General features: G+C 43.6%; 3 protein-coding genes and 1 long non-coding RNA gene across 4 annotated transcripts; 2 read left to right on the top strand and 2 right to left on the bottom strand.

Moving 5' to 3' along the window:
• Positions 1–1,564: 1,564 nt before the first annotated feature.
• Positions 1,565–7,361, bottom strand: LOC134021988 (BLOC-2 complex member HPS6). The gene has a single exon (XM_062463128.1). The coding sequence runs from the start codon at positions 6,999–7,001 to the stop codon at positions 4,137–4,139; it is 2,865 nt and encodes a 954-aa protein (XP_062319112.1). The 5' UTR covers positions 7,002–7,361; the 3' UTR covers positions 1,565–4,136.
• A 1,124-nt stretch (positions 7,362–8,485) lies between these two features.
• LOC134022742 (uncharacterized) lies at positions 8,486–11,342 on the top strand. Its single transcript, XM_062464493.1, has 7 exons — positions 8,486–8,664; positions 9,573–9,663; positions 9,757–9,865; positions 9,942–10,031; positions 10,133–10,525; positions 10,957–11,139; positions 11,335–11,342. Exons 1-7 carry the CDS (start codon positions 8,564–8,566, stop codon positions 11,340–11,342), a joined length of 975 nt encoding a protein of 324 aa, XP_062320477.1. The 5' UTR covers positions 8,486–8,563.
• Positions 11,343–11,356: 14 nt separating this feature from the next.
• Positions 11,357–14,633, top strand: LOC134022822 (uncharacterized). Its single transcript, XM_062464569.1, has 10 exons — positions 11,357–11,513; positions 11,651–11,744; positions 11,858–12,202; positions 12,304–12,421; positions 12,497–12,588; positions 12,729–12,846; positions 13,010–13,111; positions 13,193–13,363; positions 14,050–14,199; positions 14,340–14,633. Exons 1-10 carry the CDS (start codon positions 11,374–11,376, stop codon positions 14,567–14,569), a joined length of 1,560 nt encoding a protein of 519 aa, XP_062320553.1. The 5' UTR covers positions 11,357–11,373; the 3' UTR covers positions 14,570–14,633.
• A 4,176-nt stretch (positions 14,634–18,809) lies between these two features.
• Positions 18,810–19,730, bottom strand: LOC134021822 (uncharacterized). Its single transcript, XR_009930574.1, has 4 exons — positions 19,624–19,730; positions 19,214–19,281; positions 19,063–19,106; positions 18,810–18,903 (listed from the first exon to the last, which is right to left on the bottom strand). It is a non-coding gene; the product is annotated as an uncharacterized LOC134021822 (long non-coding RNA).
• Between the last annotated feature and the right edge of the window lie 1,687 nt (positions 19,731–21,417).

Raw genomic sequence — 21,417 nt, 5'->3', positions numbered from 1 at the left:
AGCTTCATTAAAGGGATAGTTTGCCGGATCAAGGCTCAGTGTGGTTCATTGAGATTGATTATTGTTTACAGGACTGCAGTCTAAAAACGGACGAGGTCGATGGATGCTATTTCGACAACACCTGCATCACAGACCTCCGGAAGATGAGTGGAAGAATCTGTACACTCCACAGCAAAGATGTGTGTGTTACTGTGTGTGTGTGTGCGTGTGTGTGCGTGTGAGAGAGAGAGAGAGAGAGAGAGAGAGAGAGAGAAGCTGATTTGAGTATTGGATGGTGGATGATGTTTCATGCAGGCGAAGACACTTCTGCTTAGCACAGATGGCTGTGAAGGGGCTGAAGTGCAACAGGGAGAGAGAGATGGGATGAAAGGATGGGGGAGGGAGGTGAAAGCAGAGGAAGAAGATGGCTATCAGCGTGGAATCTGACACTGACGACAGCAGGACCCTGCAGATTTACTGTGACTTGCCCTTTCTCTCCCCCCTTTTTCATTCCCTCTCTCTTGCGCCCTTTCTCTGCCTCCTTCTCTCTGTCTCTCTCTCTGTCTCTCTCGCTCTTTCTCCCTTTTCTTCCCCCTTTCTCTCTCTCATTCATTCATTCTCTCTATCCATCCCCTCCTCTCCCCCCTTATCTCCCCCCTTATCTCCCTCTCTCCCTCTGCCTCCTTTTCTCTTACTCCCTTTCTCTCCCCCCCTTTCTCTCTCCCTCCCTCTCTCTCTTCCTTGGATTATCCTTATTGACTCTTTGTCATTTGTCACAGCTGTGTTCCTGTAACCCTCACACCTCTCTGAGAAACCCATCTGTTCAACGTGAAGTAGACACACGCTCACACACAGCCCCCTGCCCGGCCCCACCCCAGATCCTGTGACACTGACATCCCAGAAGCCATCAGGGTAACATGCTGCCTCTACTCTGTGGCCTGGGTAGGACCTGAACATTCTTCTCATAGTTCTCTAACACACACACACACACACACACACACACACACACACACACACACAGACACAGACACAGACACACAGACACTGCACAACAGGCTCTGTACTGCCAGTGCATTCATACCACACTAATCCTTTCACTGGAACTCTCTTTCTCTCAAACACACACACAGTTTTGTGAGTAGCTGTAAGTGGATTTGCCCATGGTTGGGTTAATGTATGATTCAGGCTAAGTCTGTGTAACAACCAGGGCAATGGCTCATATGGGTCTGTCTGGGAAAGTCCGTGTTCAGCTGGATCCTGGAAGTCAGCAACGCTGTCTTCCAGCTCGGTCGGAGACTATAAAAAATAACGTACCACCCACGTACAATCTATACAAGTATCTTTGTGTTCTACTGATGCAAGCACCGTATCCATGAAGTCGTCACACACTGCGAACACATGAGTAACTGAGTCGGGATCTGCTGACTGTGGTGGAGCTGAACTCACTAGCATCGCTGCTGTGTGTAGGAGAGGGGCAGTCACATGCAGAACAAGGATGAAATGATGCACTTTCAACACTCTGAAACGGATAAGGAAATAACCCACTGAGTCACTAGAGTTCCTAGAAGATTAATAATGTTTAAAAAGATTCTGGGACCATAGTGAGGTTTAACTTTGATTTTTATTAATACATAATATGCTGTATTTATATAATATGCTGTAAGTCATCCCAAATATCCCAAAATGTGATACCCCATGCTGCAGCAACACTGTCAAACCAGGCAAAGGATCTTCAAAAGAAGATATATATGACTGAACATGGAAGGACATAGTTTAGCCTTCTCTTAAGAACACATTCACCACAGCGAGTAGTTTGTATTTAAGGACAAGTGAGCAGGCACTGCGATATTGGACATAGATGACACCGACATATCAAACGTTTTCATTCAGCTGTTTCAGAGCCGACATTGTGTCCCACAAACACACACCCCAAGCCGTCTTTCAACACACAAAGACAGCCTGCCAACTTCAGTAAAGTCACGCCTGTCTGTGAATGACAAGCTGTTGTGTGACATTTTAGGCCTCTATGTGACAGTACCAGGCCTCATTACACAGACCTTCCTGAAATACCATCTCAATCTGAAATGTGAGAGGGAATAAATTAGATGAACGGTTTTCTATAGTACAAAACACGAGGCATTAATACGATTCTAAATTGCAGTGTAGGCTACGGAAAGGGAGAGAGAAATAAAACCATCATCGAAACGTTCACAAACAAAAGCAGAAGCCTTTCAACCGATGCACCTCAAAATAATACAGAGACATCTCTATCAAAGCTCAAAGTCATCGTTCCGATCATGAGAGGACGTGGTGACACTTAAATATCCAGGTTGATCTGTATTTGGTGGTTTCTCTCTGGGATTAGGACATGGAGCACGGGGGCATGGAGAGAAGAGGGCCACAGAGAGGCTCATATCTCTAATGTCATTACCTTCACCAGGATCATGCAGGGAGACTGACCTGCTGGATGTGTGTGTTTAAGTGTGTGTGTGTGGAGGAGTCCGTGTGCAAGCATCGTGGATTGGTTAAGGCCAGTCTGCCTACCCCACCCCTCCCCCTCCCTATTAGGATCTAACAGAATTAGCCCTCAATTCAATTTGGAGAAGGACTGTGAGTCACCTTCGCTAGGGAGTTTGGTAGGAATGTCCTGGGTGGGACTGAGGAGAAATGGATGATAGGCTACATATAGGAAGAGCAAGAAAGGAAGAGATGGAATGAGGGATACAAAAAGTAGATGGAGATATGAGAGCTTGAGATAGAGGGGTGGTGAGAATAGGAGGGCAGGAGGCAGAAAAGAAGAAAATGTAAAGGTATACACTGTTGAGTTTGGGACTGCAGACATTCCTCCACAACCAAAAAACTAATGATTAACTGGTTTCACACTTGGACACTTTTTTTACATTTAACAACAACTTACACACACACACACACACACACACACACACACACTTCTTCCCCAAGCACCACTGCTAAACATGAGTCTCTGCATGGTAATATAACTAAGGCAGTGTCCATAGGGACCAGGGTAGTTGGGAGGGAGGGGGGTTAATATTTGAACTTGATGACTGAATGGCTTTTATGAGGAACACAAAAAACAGAATTGGCCTCAATAGGAGTAAATATTTAACCCATCCAACAAACAAAGGGTTCAAATAGGCCTCTACTGCCTTCAAAACAAAGGGTTAGGGTTAGCCAGCTAACTTCCCAGAAGACTTTGAAGATACCTAAAGGTTTGCAAGGTAGCAGACAGATAATTAGAGCTATTCTTTACCAAGTAGTCCAGGCAACCCAGTTAGCTGGCTACCTTTGAAATGCTGCTTACAGGAACAGACACATGAAAAGGCCACTTCATCCTTTTACAGCAGGCCTTGGCAAACTTCCTCTTACAGCAGAGAAGAACCTCCCAAGAGGAACCACTCCAGGTTCAGAGCAGGCCAACAGAACACATAATACACCGCATGAAGAACCTGTATAGGATGAAGGTTATTATGTTGCTACCAATAGATAGCTAGATTTAGCCCATGCACAATAATTGTTACATATATTATCCTCACTGTCTGTCAATCCTTTAGATTATCTTTGACAGAAACACACTCAACCTAGATTCTATGTAATTCCTGGCCATAGACTAATACTTAAATACCCTCCCATGTTTACACAATAGGAGGTCCAATATAAAATGACTGTGGACTGCTGTATGGTATGTACAATGATACAAACTTCAGTAGTCACTCTACAGCCATGAACAGGAGTCTTCTGTTTTCACTGAGTTTTCTGGTAAGGTATGCTTACACAAGACTAATTAATAAGCATGTTCAAAAGCTTGCGTTAATGCAGATTATATTATTGTAGCTCTGTTATTACAATTTTTACTATGTTACAAATCCCAACTCCTCTCGATAAAGAACAACAAATGTACATTATTTTCTCTTTGTGCTTTGGTTGTTAATAGCTTTAGCACTTCACATCAATCACAGTGTTTTCCAGTCCTACTGTCTCTAGCAAGCAATGCCCAGGGTCACATGGAACTACCGTTTCTGCATTCTGGACACATTATCACTCTGCTATTATGAGTGTGTTTCTGTGTGTAGATGATGTAGGTCTATCTGTGAGCTCATTATGTGTGTATATTATGTCTGTGTGCGCGTGTGTGTGTGCTAGACAGGGTTAGGCGGTGACGTCATCCTCCCCCTCACCATGGTCCTGTGTGGGGGGGGGTCTGACGGCAGGTCCAGCAGGGCGGCAGGCATGTTGCTGTACAGATCATCGTGAGGTTCCTGAGGCTGCGGCTGGTCCAGCAGAGCAGGCATCGTAGTGGCCCTGGGGGGCCCCTTCTCCTGGCGGGGGGGCGTGGGCGGGGGGAAGCTGGGGGACTGGAGGATGTCCGCGTACCTCTGACTGGGCTTGGTCTCTCTCTGGAGAACCCTGGAGAGCAGGGGCTTCAACAGTCCCACGGTTACCTGGCTGCTCCGGGCGGGGGCGGGCGGGGGGGAGGAGAGGGGGGGAGGGGTGGTGGAGGAGGAGGAGAAAGGGGTGGAGGTAGAGGAGGAGGAAGAAGGGATGTTCTTCAGGACCATGTTGAGGATGGAGGTGACCGTGAGGTCCTCAGGACACAGGGCCCAGAGCAGGTCCAGGTAGGGGTCCAGGTCTCGGTGCTGGGCCACCTCACACAGCAGGATACGGAAGATCTCCTTGTTGAGCAGTGGGCTCTGCCGGCAGAACCTCTGAGCCACCTGGGTGACGCGCTCCCACTGGCGCCGGCCCATCAGGATCCGCAGGGCCTGGAGGACGGCGTTGGGACGCCCGCTGACCAGGAGCAGGTCCACCTCCAGGTCCTGGTCCTTCTCAGAGCCGGGAAGCACCGACAGGGCCCGTTTGTAGAGAGGCACGCTCTCCCCGCTCTCTGCCCCTCTCCCAGCTCCGGAGTAGCTCCAGGAGGAGGAGGCCAGGCCCAGGCCCAGCCCGGCAGAGCCCTGCTGCTGCTGGGCCAACTCCAGGAACCTGGGGAGCCAGCTGGGCTGGAAGAGGAAGACTGACCGGCACAGGAGCTCGAACACGGCCAGGGTGAGGTTGGCTGTGGGAGGGTTAGGGCTGGGGCTCAGTTTAAGGTTAGAGTGAGAGAGGTTGGGTTTAAGACCTGGCATGTGTTTGGGCTGGCCATTGGCACAGGGCAGGTTGGCAGGTGTGCTGGGGTTCTGGAGGGGGGTTAGCAAGGTTTTCCAGACCTCCGGGGGCGCCCTACAGGACAGAGAGCCCTCTCCGTTGCAGCGTAGCTGCAGGGAGGACTGCGTGGCCTTCCACGCCTGGCGTGGGAACAGGCTGAAGATGGAGTTGAGGTAGAGGAGAGCGTCCCTGTCCAGCTCCGGGGAGGAGAGCAGTCTCCCCACCTCCTGCTGCACCAGGCTCTCCAACAGCACCTCCACCTCCTCCTCGCTGCCCCTTACCACGCTCCTCTTCACCTCCTCCAGGGAAACCAGAGCCTTGAGCTCTGCGTCCAGGGAGACACGCAGCTTGTCCTGCCCTCCTCCGCCTCCCCCTCCAGTCCCCCAGGGTGCCTCTGCTGCCTCCTGGCCCCCACTTCCAGCCCCTCCATGGAGGTAGTCCCTGAGGATGGAGGCCAGGGAGATGGGGGCCTGAAACATGCCTCCTTTCTTCAGCTTCTCTACAGTCAGCTGGGTGCTCCCCAGACTCCTCTGCTGGTAGTACCTACAGGCCTCCTCAAACACGGCCTCCACCAGGAGAGCCCCGGGGTGGATGCTCTCCTCCGCACCCAGGGACGAGGGCCTCTGCCTAGCGTCTGCGTTGGGACCCCTTGGGGGGTCCAACTCTCGGAGCATCACTACGAACAGGCCAGTCTCCGATAGGAAGTGAGGGGCTTGCTTGTCTCCCTGGTTGATGTAGAGTAGCCCTTCCCTCCTCAGTGCGATCTTCTCCAACTCCCTGCCACACTTTGTGTCAATCAAATACAGGGTCCTGCCTACCGTGAGAGCCAGGGTGTCCTGGTAGAGGTTTAGGCTGTTGTGGGTGTCACTGCTGGCCAGGCAGTTGTCTGCTAGTTTATAGACTTCCCTCATAACTCCATCTCTCTGGAGCAGGCAAACCCTGCCAGTGCTGAGCAACAGCAACAAGCCCCCACAACCGGTAGGAGAGAAGCCATAGATCTCGGGCGGGTTGAGAGACGATAAATAGCCGACACAGTCCGTTATCAATCTCTTGAAGTCTGATTCTTTTGGTAAAGGACAGTCTTTTCTCAGAAGTGTTCCTTTGCACGTGGTGCTAACCCTAAACGTGTCATGTTGTGGGAACCACGACAGGAAAAATTTTGACATGCTGGGAGCGGCGCATTTCGCCGTGCAGTTCGGAAGCAGGTAGACATTGTCAATGGTGCTGACCAACTGGTAACACGGGTTGTTATGAAGAGATATTTTCACGCCCCCCAAATTGACAGCACCTTCATCCACCTCGTAAGAACGTTTACAGATGCAGTACCTGAAGTTGCTCCTTGTGGCATTGAAGGTAGAAGAGCTTTCCGAAGGGGGCCTCTCTTCGCACCAGACGATGAAGTTAAAGCAGGCGGAGACTGACACCACTTTAGCCCGGGGGCTGTTGCACAAGTCCGATGTCTGCAGGAGATGCCAGCCCCCTTTGCACTCCAGGAATTTCCAGAATTCCGCTTTTCCATTCTCGAAGACCACTGCTACAACAGCAACTCCCCCGTCTCTCTTTCTGCTGTAGTCCAAATACACAACATCCACAATCGGCGAAGTCCGTGTAAGGCCTAAATCCAAATGCTTTTGGCTCTGGATCAGCTGAGGTCTTTGATACTTGTCGTAAGTCATGAGACCGACTTTAGGACTCCGGAGGATGATGTGAATGTGACGTCCGTCAGGGCTGACACGAACATCTGACAGACTGTTATTCCAACAGCCATTAGATTTAGTTGGTTTTAGGAACTCAGTTAAATCCGTTCCTCTTGTAAAGTCCCCGAAGTCAGTCACCTGCTCTAACACAAGTCGCGTCATGTCTACAAAGCTTGGTAGATGGGGTAAGCAAACAGATGATCGCAAAATACCATCCGTTCGCTAGCTAAGGAAACATAGCTACCGTTAGCCTATCTAGCCTAAGGGCGAATCTCAACTCGGACTTCGGAAAGGAGCTGGACCGCTGGCATCTCCAGCTCCCAATAGCAAGTTTAATAATCCATGCTGGCTGTCAAAATCACCGTCCGTGTTGCCAGTTCCATGTCTGTCGATTAAAAAGTTGCTATAAAGCTAGCTGACAAAGTAGAGATACTTTCAGTTATATTTTCAGCTTTGGAAGGCAATATGGTCATCCCCATAGCTACTTAGTTGAGAAGACTCCTGACATCACGAGTTTGCTAATTTCCGGATACCGAGAATTTGAAAGGGGAGGGGTTTGTATAAAGGGCGTGGTTGTTTTCACGAAGACAATGTGCTGGTGTCGCTTTTTCCAGTGTTCAGCTTCAATTCATTTGATGCAAACTTGTGATCCCAATAACGTAGGCCTAAGTAGGGTAGAAAGAGCTTCTATTGTCTCATTTCATTCATAAAGCATTATTGAATTTAATTAAATGGAAAATTGAGAGAGATAATTTTATTTGATTAATAAAATAAACATTTGCACTAATAAAGAGATGTTATTGAATTCTTAGTTACAAGTTCAGTAACTGACTAAGACTAGAAACAATAATAAAAACTATCCAAAGAAAAGTACTGTAATAATTCCAAAGAACACTTGTGAGATGCAATAATTATCAGGGAAGGTCTAGAACACGGGTGATTTATTGACTGCTCATTCCAGTTTCCATGTGTCGTTTTCTACCCAAAAAACCACCTGCCAAAGCAAGCTCGATAACCTAACATCATTCCTATTAGCGCCACCTAGTGGCTCCTGTAGATAATAATTTGCCTAAGCCACATTATCACAAGTACGTTTTGAGGATTCTATGTTTAATTTACTTGCCATAACACAAAAGGCACTGCACACATTCTCTATGGGGACACTGGTTTGTAGCAATCATATCCAACATATAAATTAAGTCAATGTCATTTATGGTATCATAAAAAACTTATGACATTTCCTTATTGGTATTCTGTGATATGTAAGTCTGTGCATGTGCGTGTGTGTCATAAAAAAACGTTTGAGATAAGGTGTGTGTGTGTGTGTGTGTGTGTGTGTGTGTGTGTGTGTGTGTAAAGAGGTGTGTATTGTTCCAACTGGTGGCAAACCACCAGTCTATGACTTCTACAACCAACCTGACCTCACAATCTATTCGTAACATAGTGTACGTCTTTCTGTGTCCCTCGATTTCGTATACTATGTTACGAAAAACCGAACCACAAGGTGGCGCTTCACCCGAAATGTCACCTAAAATTTGTGTAGCTTATCGTAAATTAATATTCAAATACTGCATTCATATCCACAATAACAATTATACAAATATAAAATATATATTACTGTACAATATTTACATATTGCTCTCTGCTTTAAAGCTCAATTCTGAAGTGCTTTGCGAGCACCCGTTTGTGGCATTTTAACAGGACGGATCTTCAGTATTTTCAGTATGGAATTACGCCTTGACCTTCATCAATCGCCTGTCAATCAAAATGTGACATCCTTGGTTACGGCGCTGACAAGTGACGTCCATTGTTTTAGAAGTTGGCGGTAAGTACCTACCTAAAGATGTTCAGATTTTTTTTATTTATTGTAAATGCACCCTTTCAGGCCGAAGATGTGTAATAATTATGTAATAGTTAAGCAAGTAAACTCAAGGTAACCATGGGGATGCTCCAACGTGGAGTTCTAACTTAATTTTGTGAAAGTGCATGGTAATAAATGCATGTTAGCCATGCAACGTTAGTCAAATGGCTAATTAACGGTACGCTAGCGTGGTCAGAGCATTCATGAAGGCATTCAGTTATTTACTTATATTTTATCTTATTGTATATTTTATTTAATTCTAATTCCACTTAGTACTGCTAGTTTATGTACCCTTAGTATAGATAGTCCACATATTTAATTTTTAAATACTAATAATATTTATGTCTCCCTTGTCCTTCCCCTGTGTGCACCTTCCCCTTCTATAATTGTATGTTTTGCTCCTTCCCAATATCCTCCCCTGTCTTTGCCCCCCCCCCCAACACACACCTGTCTCCTCAGATTCATCTGTCATCTCTCTTTAACATTGACCTCCATATTCTATTTGTCTACTTGTCTGCCTCTCGTCTCATTGCCTGTTGTCCATCTGTCTGTCTGTCTTCCTGTACTGTATATTTATTGTCTGTCTGCCTTGTCCTTTTGTCCGTCTGTGTGCCCGCCATTTCTGGCCCGCCCCAACGGTTCTTTTAAGAACCAAAGTTCTGCTGTCAAGTAAGTTTAACATTGAAACAATAGTAGGTACCATAATATGACTGTCCTTTATGCTACCAATATGTAATACATGTACAATAGAAGTCCCCTGATATGTGTAGTGACCTACATTTTTGTAAATTATTTTTTGACACAAATATTACAACTATCTAAGATATCAGTTAAGATTGAAATATGTTGGCCTGTAATTTACTTTTCCATAGTATGGCTTCAAAGGAAGATGCTGAGGATGCTCATCTTAGGGAGCTTCTGAAACAAGGTCAAGCTTATGCCAAGGACCTTAATCCTGAACCGGTAATAATGATGATGAAACTAAAACTGTGTGAACAATACACTAGTACCTGAACTTGGTCATTATTCCAGTTAATAACATATATCTTTTTGTAGGCTAAGAACAAAAAGAGGACCACAAAAAACAGGTTGAGGATTAGTTGGAGAAAGAGAGATGTGCGGGGAGCATTAGTCCCTCAAACTACCAAATGTCGATCTTCAACTGGTAAGTTGAATATTTAAAGGTTCTGGAGTAATGCAGCATTATAGGATGCATTTCTTCTGAATAATTGTTCTCTCAGCACCCAGGGCTGGAACGAAGAAATGCAAGGACACTGTCAGTGACACACAGGACCTTGTTGAGGACAGGGATCATCAGGAATCAGTTCTTTGTGAGTAACAAATGTTTTTATTTTAGTTTGAACAGGTAATGCCAAACTCAAAAATACCTCTTCAGTTAATGTTCTGTACTACCAATTTCTTTCATCTACAGATTCCCTTCTTCGAGCGGTCAAAGAAATGTTACGTGATGGTCAGCCAGCAGCCCCTGAGTGTGAGAAACACACAGAGGCACAAGATTGGGGAATTCGAAATGCCTGTTCTGCAGAGAGGTGGAAAGTGTCCCGCCCGCATCTCATCAACAGCATGCTGTCAGATGAGGCAGTATTGCCCACCACCTGCCAGTGGTGTAGGCAAGGAGTGGCTGTGATGAGGTGTAGTGAGTGCTTACCTCACCAGTATCTGTGCATGGCCTGTGACAAAGAGCAACACACCAGACATGTTCTGCACAACCGGAGATCCCTGATCTCAGGCTACCTCCACCCTGTGCCTCCCACCTCATTTGTCAGCCAGGATGCTGACGGGCAATATTCCCTTACCCACCAAGGTAAGGTGTTTGGTCATGAAACCTCCTCTAAATGTCTAATGTAATCTAACATCAATACTGTAAAATGTTAGATATGGCTTGAGGCACTTATGCAATGACTATTAGCACATTAGACGCAAGATTACTAATACACAATCCCCAAGATTATACACAATCCCCATGCTGTGTCTTTTAAATATCTTTGTAGCTCAACTTCTACCTTTAGAGGTATCAGACTGCCAAACCTGCCAGCTCCCCATGACTGTTAGTGTGGGGAGGTCCATTGTTTTAGTGACCATGAATGGTGAGTTTTACACATTTTAATTTAAGAAGAACAATCATTTTATTAATCTCACATGTGAACACGCATACTCTTGCAGGTAGCAGTGAATATCAACAAACACAAATATATTGCTGTTAAATTATGTCCTGTGACATTATTACCACTTTAGGTCGCTATGATCTTGTCCTCCCTGAAGCACATTGTGAATGTTGTGCCTCTCATTGGACACCTGCGCTGGAAGACGTTGTGCAAAGTGGGTACTGGCCAGGGACGGTCAACTTCAATAGTCTGTTTCATGTTGACGTTTTCCAGTCATACCTGGAGTTAAAAATGTCAGCACCTGGACTGTCCCGTCTGGCATTTACCACAATGCTAGACAAAAAAACCAGCCGCTTTGGAAGAGTGAGTACCGTGTGTGGCACTAATCGTGGATATATTCATCACTGCCTGGTAAACTATACACATTGTATATGTTTGGACAAATAAGATAAGAAATAACCTACATAGTATCAGACTATTCACTGATATATTTTTTTTATTGAAACAGAGTGGTAAAATATATGGAGACACTTTCCACCAAAGCTTCATGGAATGGGCCATCTGCAGATATGAGGTTGACAAGATGTGCCAGGAGCAGCCGTTTGTCTGCCCTCCATGCACTCCCGAAATGCTTGCGGTAGCAGTGGATGGCAATCGCAAGCATTATCGTTTCAAGAAGGCAGGGAGGTATGTAATGCAAACTATTTACTGGTAACTCCTAAAGTATCCGGACAGTAATCTTCCACGTTAATGGAAATAATACAATGTAATAAACATTGTGTTGTAGAGTACCATCTGTTAACAGATTTAACTCCTTTGTGTAGTCAGGACAGTCATGGCCACTTGGACGGTGTTTTCCTTTGCGAGGACAGCAAGGTGTCAGAGTTTGTAGACCATGTCCACAAGGCCACCAAGCATGTAAGTAATTTCTGTTTGTGACGTAGTTATTATTTGATTACAAGTTTGAATTTTAAATATGGTGTAGACCTTCATTGAACATTTTCAGGGATTTTGTGTGTGTTTATCCGAAGGTTCCCGGAAAGGGTGTCTGTGGTGGGGCTGAATTTGCTGCTGCTAAGGAGATCTCCAGAAAATCTAGCAGCAAGCTTGATGAAGAGGGCATTGAGCTTGCTGTCTGCAGGCATGGCACAATCCTTAGAGGCCTTAATATGTTTAGGGGGGAAATATATGCATATGCCCTCTACTTGCAGAAGGAATTGGGCAACACTGCAACTTTCTTCTGCACTGATCTTATGTGCAAGTACTGGCCCTACTTGCAGAAGGTCTGCAGAGTATGCCCAGAACTACAACATCTTCTAGGCATGAAGCCCTTTCTTTCTGTCCTCCATGCAAAGGCCCATGGAATGAAGTGTGAGGTACTGAACCAAACCTTTACTTCCTTACCTTTGTTATGGTTCCAGTTAACATAATCAGTACATGTACTGGATATTATATGGCATGTCTTCTGGCCCAATAGATCAAATGGGGTGGGGGGTTCCAGGAGAATGCTGCCTGCACCCTGGGAGAAGAAGTGGAGCAGGCCAACGCCTTCCTCTCCAGGATAGCCATTTCCACAAAATATATGTCAAAAGCTGGTAAGCATATTGACTTCTTTCACATCAACATGCATTCTAGAGCATGCCCTTGCACTGACCAATGTTCCTTTGCAGCACGCACTGACATGATCACACTCTTGTGCATGGGATGGAACCAAGCCAAGGTCCAGCACATGAGCTCCTACCTCAGCAGACGATTCCTGAAGGTACCCTGGAATGTTCTCAATGCAATAAAGCATATATATATATATATATATATCATGTAGATCAACCATCTCATTCAGCCTTTGTTTTAGCCTTACGTCGTGAAGTGCATAAGCATTTGTGTTTTTCTTTCCTTATTTAGACCAAGCAAAGTCTGCAACAACAAAAAGACAGCTATGAGGCCTTAAAGACAGAGCTGTCAGTCGACAACTCCACAATCCTGCAGTGGGTGACCGATGTTCAGGAGTGGGCTGAGAGTGGTATGTCCGTACACAAAATGAACATTATATAATTTTACTACTGCTGATAGACTACAAATGTCATATGTCATATGACTGTCGATCTGGGTTTAGCAAGAATGCATGAAAGTATTTTCTGTCCTCAACTCATGTTTGTACTTGGGTGTTCTCTTTTCTTAACCAGCACCAGTGGAGGACAGTGATGCACCTGTGGAGTTGCAGAAGAAGATGGAGGAAATGTCTGCCAGCATCAGGCAGAGAACACATCGGCTGTACAGGCAGAATGGTTTGTTAGAGATCGGTTCAAGAAACCAGCCATGGCCATAATGGTCAATCTAGGACACATGTCTATGTTAATGTTTTTCAGACACAAACAAGGGTCGCCACAGGATGAGAGCCAAAATAAGAGAGGAGAAAGGGAAGCTGGCTGCCCTGGTCCTGGAACATAATACACTTGTCCAGCCATCCGAAAGAGTGGAGTCAGTGGAGTTAATCTTCCAGCCGGAATACATATTCCCTTGGCACGTTCCAACATCTGGTATGTAGCCTATAATTGTCATAAAAGTGAGCAAATCAAAGTAGTGCTTTTTGTGTTGTCCAGCACTTTTCGCTCATGCTTCTTATGGTTACTTGAATTAAAGTTTCTTTGAAATTGTAATATATTTCATGATGTTTTTGAGATGAACTGTGCTGACCGTTAAACACTGTGTAAATTTTTTTTTGTTTATTTTCCTGAGGGCATTTACATAACATTTAGTCATTTAGCAGACGCTCTTATCCAGAGGCTTACAGTAAGTACAGGGACATTCCCCCGAGGCAAGTAGGGTGAAGTGCCTTGCCCAAGGACACAACGTCCTTTGGCACGGCAGGGAATCAAACTGGCAACCTTCAGATTACTAGCCCGATTCCCTAACCGCTCAGTCACCTGACTCCACCTGAGCAGTAAGTTATTTCCTAACTGCTTTTAGATAAAATGAATAGAAATTGGCTAAAAAGGTTTGTGGGTAGTAATAGCCACTTTTGATACTTTAGAGGCAAAAGCAATTAGGAAATAACACTTAATACTTATGAAATCAAATATCTAGTAAATATTATCTAAATATCTATATCTAAATCTAGTTTTACAAAATGTTATCATTGTATTAATGTATTCCTATTATTTTGTGTTCTTAACCACATAACTGTCTTTTGTACTTATTTTTGTTAAACAACTTTTTGCTTCAGATACTGACATTCTCACAAAAAAGAAGGTCTTTGAGAAGGTCATGGGTATCCGGAGGCTGGAGGAGGAAGAAGTGGTCCTCGTCAAAGAGATGAAGCAGCACTGGGAATACCTGAAGAGACGTGCTGAGGTCTTGGAGCAGTCAATCTCTGGTAACGAAAAAGTGTGCATGTACACATTAACTCATTTTACATTGTTGCGATTTAGTAGCAGTTTCAATTAGGTTACTCTGGTGTTTTCCGTTGCGGACGCAAATGTTTAAATAAGCTTATTTATTTATTTATTTATTTAGGTGACTGTTGGAACCTGTCACCAAAAGGGAGGAAGGGACTCCAAAGTTTGCACCAGAGGAAACTTACAGAGTTGAAGTCTCACCAGGCTGTAGTGAGACAGATGTATCTCCAATACCTCCACCTGGATCTTACAGAACCCGACCTGGACCTGGAAGAACTCCTGGAAGAGGGCCAGGACTTTTTAAGCTCTGACACCAGCTCAGATGATCACGACGATGTCAACACCTAGGCATCGACAGAATATCAATGTTATGCATTTGAATTTGGGTATTGTGAGACAAATAAATGCTTTTCTAGAACAATTTCTTGACTGGAAATAAATACATTTTACTTTTCTTGCTTCAGGTCTATGTACCTGTTTTATCAACAACGTGCTCTACATTAGATCATGTTGCCTACCACTGATATCGAATAACATCTGCTACCCAAAAAAGGCATTACAATATATTTGCATGTTTCTATTCCCCTTATTTCAGACAGTAAGACTCAGTAGTAGTTAATGAACACTTTGTACAATACATATTTTGGCTCGTATTTTGTTTACATACTAACACTTCTTTCTGTCTACCTGTATTACGCCCTCCACAGGCTCTGCATGTCTTTCTGTTTCTGTCGTTCTGTTTGTCTGTGTTTGTGTGCATCTCCAGGCTCCATTGATCCAGTCCATCCTACCTGCACAAGATCCACACCTGCGGTCCAGTTTCCCAATAACTTGCGGTGACATACCCTGGTTTGCCCTGGTAGCTACGTTCCCAGCCTCGTTGTACTTCCAAGTCTATTATCTACTATTTGTATTCAAAGTGTTCTAATATTGCACTTTCTTGTGTCCCATGGGTTTTGTGTTTTATTGTCCAATAAACTTTGGTATTATTTTTATAAACATTGACTTGCATGGTTGGACTCACTTATGTAAGCCTACAAGCAACCGTCTGATCCTTTGCTTGGTGGAGGTAAGAGTAGACTACCTATGAAGAGAAGACTTAGATTAAAAGTTAGGCCATTACAAGCGGATGTAAATTTGTTATCCTATTAACACCACATTGCATACAATTTTAAATTATGGATTCCTTGTGGCTGAATATGAATAATCTGTACTGGGAGTGCGGCGCGATGACGTCACATTCAGAAAAATCCATGCCTTTATAAAGGTGATGGCATGAAGGTAGGCTATATGAATTATAAATTATATATTCTCATTTTTTGAGTGTTGAACACGTGGTAAGACGTACACAAGTTTTTTAAGTAATTGAATAGGTCTTTATATAATGTGCGCTACACTTAACTAAAACGATAACCAAAGTGAACTTACATGGACTACAAATATGGCGCATATTAGCTTTAAAACATATTGGCGGAATCCTGGGAAATGTAGTTCTTTTTTACTTTCAATTTAAAAACTTATTTTATGAGAAGATCTTTGTCCTCAGTTACATTTAAATCACTTAATATGACAAATATACATTCATTGGTCTTTTATGAAAGACAAAATGTATCAGTACTCGAAAAGTCAACATTTAAATGTCTTTATATGTAACCTTTACTTAACATTACTTTACATCATAATCTTCAAACATGGTTCCAGTATGATGTGAAGAGGGTCAATATTGGTATAAATACAAAATCCCAGGCTGATCCTAGCCTCAGCTAAAAAAACAAATTGAATTGAATTTTAGGAAATTACCTTTTCTAGGTGGCGCTGTTGATCCCCTGTAGGGGCTAGGGTTATGAAACTGAAAGACACAGTTTATATAACCCTAGTTATTCACTGTATCAAGCCAGGACTATGTGCCATGAAAGGAACCCTAACCCTAACCCTAATTACCCTAATTAGGGTTACTAAATATAGGGCTTTAAGGTGACCACTGGCAAGGGTTCAAAGGTCAATATATCAGATAAGGGTTTACAGGAATGTGTCAAACTTACATAAATGAACCTGCAAGCTAAGACCTTTCCAAAAATTGGTCCAAAAAAAGGCTTTCGAAATCTGCCATTGCAGTGAGGTATCTTTCCAAGTATAGATTCCAAGACCATTCATAATCTAAATAGACTACATCAGTGGTCAAAGTCAAATTATGTTTCGGTGGCACATAGTCCTGGTTTAGCACAAACAATATCAGGGTACAGACCCACTTGTGCATTTGTTTATCCCCAAACTTTAAAGATGATTATTTGCTCTGCATAAGACATGGTCTAAACAGACCGTGCTAGGGTTAGGGGTTAGTTGTCCTTGGTGGTACATGTTCGTGGCTTGCCCTGATGAATATTTTGGACTAGTAAATACTTTTTTTCATATGGCCTTACCTCTAAGCCAGATAGAGGCTCAACAGCGCCACCTTGAAATGTTCATTTTCCAAATCTAAAATGTGTCTTGTACTCCAATGTATGCTGCTATCGGGCTGAAAATTAGCATGTTGCTCCATTGAGACATTCCATGCAGAGTGTGACAAAAACATTCAACACTTGAATATAATATAAAATAAAAAGTATGAAAAAAAGACATGCCAAAGTTTACCTTTGTAGAGCTGATTATATATAATGCTTATTGATCTATAATATATGTACACTTTACATTTCAGATCAATCTGATATAAAATTGGAGATGATATTGGTGTAAAACACAAATTACTAAAAGAACTACAAACGTATTCCATTAAACACTAAATCGAGAAGTTGAACGACGCCATATTTGTAGTTCAACTACATGTTTCAAAGTTTACATGTTTAGGGTTTGAAAACAGAACATCTTAACGATTTATCACATACAAAGTATGTATGAATAGATTATAACATAATGGAGGTGTTGAGGAGGTAATCAATATTAGCATTAAATGCCCTAGTTGGCAATGGAGTAGTATTCTAAATGAGATGATGCATCGAGGGATTAGCCTACCCATGAGACTTTAGGTATATTCGACTACATGCAGCGCCGGCGGCACCGACAGCCGGCATGGCTGACTTGAAGCAGTGAATGCCATTGGCTGGTCCGCGCCGCCGGCGCTGCATGAAGTCGAACACACCTTTTGTGTAGGTTAGGCCTACTTATAACATGGTGTATGGCAAGATTAGTTGGTAGCTATATTTAGCCAATTTGGTTTGTCATCATGTGTAATTTCGCATAATTAAAGACATGTTATTAGAAACTATCCGATGACTTTGTTTTAAGATTGTTTGGAATCTCGTTTGTTTTAAAGAACGACAGTTAGCTATCATTAGCTTTCAGCTAAATCAGGGTTCCGTTGCGTAGCGATAAGATACACAAATATTAGGTGACATTTCGGGTGAAGCGCCACCTTATGGTTCGGTTTTTCGTAACATTGTGTACGAAATCGAGGGACACAGAAAGACGTACACTATGTTACGAATAGGCGTAGCGATAAGCTACACAAATATTAGGTGACATTTCGGGTGAAGCGCCACCTTATGGTTCGGTTTTTCGTAACATTGTGTACGAAATCGAGGGACACAGAAAGACGTACACTATGTTACGAATATGCGTAGCGATAAGCTACACAAATATTAGGTGACATTTCGGGTGAAGCGCCACCTTATGGTTCGGTTTTTCGTAACATTGTGTACGAAATCGAGGGACACAGAAAGACGTACACTATGTTACGAATATGCGTAGCGATAAGCTACACAAATATTAGGTGACATGTCGGGTGAAGCGCCACCTTGTGGTTCGATCTTTCGTAACATAGTATACGAAATCGAGGGACACAGAAAGACGTACACTATGTTACGAATAGACTGTGAGGAGCTATATCACACGCAGAACTTCATCAACGCTCATCATTTTACGTCATCGTCCAGACTCGGATTTTACGAAGGTCACTAATCGATATTAACGTGTGTGGTCATTATTGAGATAGTTGTCTGGAGTTATACAGAGTTAAATCCGAATTTTTCTAAAGAAATCTGGATAATTCAAGATATCTGCCAGTCTGCCCTTCCAGAGCTGGCAAGAACCGGGCCTGTATATAGGCTACAGCCTATATATTTGGCGTATATATGGCACGCAAAATAGATGTGTAAACCCGTGTCATAGATACGCAGAAGTATGGGAGACTGGGTTGGGGACACAGAAAGACGTCCACTATGTTACGAATGGACTGTGTGGTCAGAGATCCTCGTCATATCAGACAGACCCATAACCTTCAAAACGACAGCATTGACAGCGACACATTGTAACAATTGCATGTCAGGCAAAAAGATAGTCTGGACTAAAAACATTCAGAACATATCACTCTCCTGTCCATCATTGGTGAGAACTTGGGCTGGGCCCCCGGCCGCCCTTATGTGCTGATCACTGCCTTTGTTTCTTCCTAAATGTTTCATCTTCCATTAATGTAAATACATGTTCTATCAATTATAAACACTGTTTAATGGTTACAGCTGTACTTCATTGTTTACATACTTTTAACGAACATGATTGTCTAATTTTCTGAAATACTGTCATCACAAAACCAAACCACGCACGCACATTAAAAAAAGCAAATTTTATCTTTATTAATCACTTTTGGAAAATTGGCTGAAGGCTCCCAGGTGTCATCCCATTGTTCGCCACTGTAAAACATATAAAAACATTTGAATAACTGTGAATTACTGCAGGGGGTTAATGCCCCCTACTCAGATATGCCGGCACACTGTACAGATAAAATACAGTATACAGATAAACACACACAGCTATTTAGACAGTTTAATTACTTTACAGGAATTACTTACCAACCATAACAAGGTTGCCACCGCACGAGGACTTCTTCCCTGTCCTAAGCATTTAACATAAACAAATCACATGGAAGAAAGGTTTTGATCTGGTAAATGTATGAACATCCATTTATGTTTTAAGTATTTAAGAAATCCCAAAACATTTTACCTCATTTTTCCTCTTGCCTACTACTTCTTGGAAGAGAAACACCTTATTCTTTGCATGTACACGGCAAACTGCAAAAAAAGGTTAACAAAATAAAATAAAGACTTATCTTTGGTGGTGTTCTATTTAGTATTATGACACAATAGGGTGAATAATGTACATTTTGGTGATGATTATAGAATAACGTGTCTTTAATTACTCCCTATCCCTAAACATGGCCTCTTGTCTAACACTAACTCTGTAATCTAAACAATGTCAGTCTGTCCACTGTGGGAGGTGGTGTCTTATTATGTTCCAATAAGAGTACAAATCTACTTCAAATAATGCCTTCTGGTATCTCTGGGAGACATCAGTATAACCTGTCTAAGTATAAGAACATGTCTGCTTATTGAAAAGCATGGTGCATGGTCAACCTTTCTTTTTGGGGGGGATGGTTGAACCACTTTTTATAGGCCGGCTTCTCTTCCTTCCCTGGATTGCATCTTTAGAATGAGCCGGAACAGTGGGCCCCTAAAGAGGAAGTATAAAGCCAAATGCATCCATTACAACAACAGTACTTCCTGTATTACAATGGTGTGTCTAGTGGAATTAGTCCACCTAATCAGCAGCAAGCTTTGCAATCAGCTGTTGTGTCATAAATAGACAGATTTGACAAATCTTAAACAACTAAACTATGCAGTGACTAGCATTTATACATGTCTCATGCAATGAACGTGGTCACTGTACAAACTGTAGATATTATATTATACTGAAGTGAGTGAGACCAATATATTTGAAATATGTGTATCTATGGGTAAATTCCTTGCCTGCCAAAGTAAATTCCTTGTCTGTGCAAACTTTCATGGCGATTAAAACCCCTTTTGATTCTGATTCTATCTTGTACAGTTTCATATATCTTTTTCTGTATTTCTCTGGAGAGCAGCATCTCTTACACATACAGGAGTGGGGGGGCAGATGTCCCCAGCTTCTGCAGGAGTGGGGGGGCAGATGTCCTCAGCTTCTGCAGGAGTGTGGGGGCTGATGTCCCCAGCTTCTGCAGGAGTGTGGGGGCTGATGTCCTCAGCTTCTGCAGGAGTGGGGGGGCAGATGTCCCCAGCTTCTGCAGGAGTGCGGGGGCTGATGTCCTCAGCTTCTTCAGGAGTGCGGGGGCAGATGTCCCCAGCTTCTGCAGGAGTGCGGGGGCTGATGTCCTCAGCTTCTGCAGGAGTGCGGGGGCAGATGTCCCCAGCTTCTGCAGGAGTGCGGGGGCTGATGTCCTCATCTTTTGCAGGAGTGGGGGGGCAGATGTCCTCAGCTTCTGCAGGAGTGCGGGGGCAGATGTCCCCAGCTTCTGCAGGAGTGCGGGGGCTGATGTCCTCATCTTTTGCAGGAGTGGGGGGGCAGATGTCCTCAGCTTCTGCAGGAGTGGGGGGGCAGATGTCCCCAGCTTCTGCAGGAGTGGGGGGGCAGATGTCCCCAGCTTCTGCAATATCATTGTTTCTGTAGAAAACTGAAGAAAAATACATATAAATGCAAATTAGTATATGATAATTATGAGTTATGTACATTGTTGTTTTAAGTGTCCACTTCCTAAGAACAAAATCCTAGTACGTGTACACTGATCAGCCATGACATTATGACCACTGACTGGTGAAGTGAAAAACACAGATTATCTCATTATCATGACACCTGTCAATGGGTGGGGTATAGCCTACTAGGCATGAAAGTGAAAGTTTTATGTTGTCAAAAAGTTTTATGTCTTCAAATTACTCAGATCTCAATACAATCGAGCATTTGTGGGATGTTCTGGACAAACATGTCCGATCCATGGACGCCCCACCTCGCAACTTACAGAATTTAAAGGATCTGCTGCTAATGTCTTGGTGCCAGATACCACACACACTTGTTCCGGGAGTACAACGGTACTTAGGAATAGTTTGCTGGACCCAATGTTAGTTTCCTCAAGGATCACAATGACTCTTGCTTAGAGACTTGTTGCTCTTGTTGGTTAGTGGCTTGCTAGTGCTTGCTTTTCAACAGGTACACTTGCACTTATAGCAATTCATGTTGCTTAATTGTAACTTGTTTAACTGCATGCTCTTATGGTTCTTCCCTTTGGCACTTATTTTTGGTTGTTCACAATATGTGCTTCATGTTTTGGCTACCCGCATTGTTTTTGTGGCTATCTTGTTGTTATTATCAGTGACCTATGCACTTTGTAAAGCTCT

This window comes from Osmerus eperlanus, chromosome 6 (genome assembly GCF_963692335.1).
Source record: "Osmerus eperlanus chromosome 6, fOsmEpe2.1, whole genome shotgun sequence".
Classification (NCBI taxonomy): domain Eukaryota; kingdom Metazoa; phylum Chordata; class Actinopteri; order Osmeriformes; family Osmeridae; genus Osmerus; species Osmerus eperlanus.
The sequence above is the reverse complement of the archived record's forward strand: the minus strand, read 5'-3'. Positions and strand labels throughout refer to the sequence as shown.

Bases quoted from the DNA above. Each gene is read 5' to 3' on its own strand.
- LOC134021988 (XM_062463128.1), bottom strand. From the start codon at position 7,001: ATGACGCGACTTGTGTTAGAGCAGGTGACTGACTTCGGGGACTTTACA.
- LOC134022742 (XM_062464493.1), top strand. From the start codon at position 8,564: ATGGAATTACGCCTTGACCTTCATCAATCGCCTGTCAATCAAAATGTG. The intron at 9,866-9,941 runs GTAAGTTGAATA...TTGTTCTCTCAG, and splicing joins CAAATGTCGATCTTCAACTG to CACCCAGGGCTGGAACGAAG. The intron at 10,526-10,956 runs GTAAGGTGTTTG...TTACCACTTTAG, and splicing joins ATATTCCCTTACCCACCAAG to GTCGCTATGATCTTGTCCTC.
- LOC134022822 (XM_062464569.1), top strand. From the start codon at position 11,374: ATGGAATGGGCCATCTGCAGATATGAGGTTGACAAGATGTGCCAGGAG. The intron at 11,745-11,857 runs GTAAGTAATTTC...GTTTATCCGAAG, and splicing joins TCCACAAGGCCACCAAGCAT to GTTCCCGGAAAGGGTGTCTG. The intron at 12,589-12,728 runs GTACCCTGGAAT...TTCCTTATTTAG, and splicing joins TCAGCAGACGATTCCTGAAG to ACCAAGCAAAGTCTGCAACA.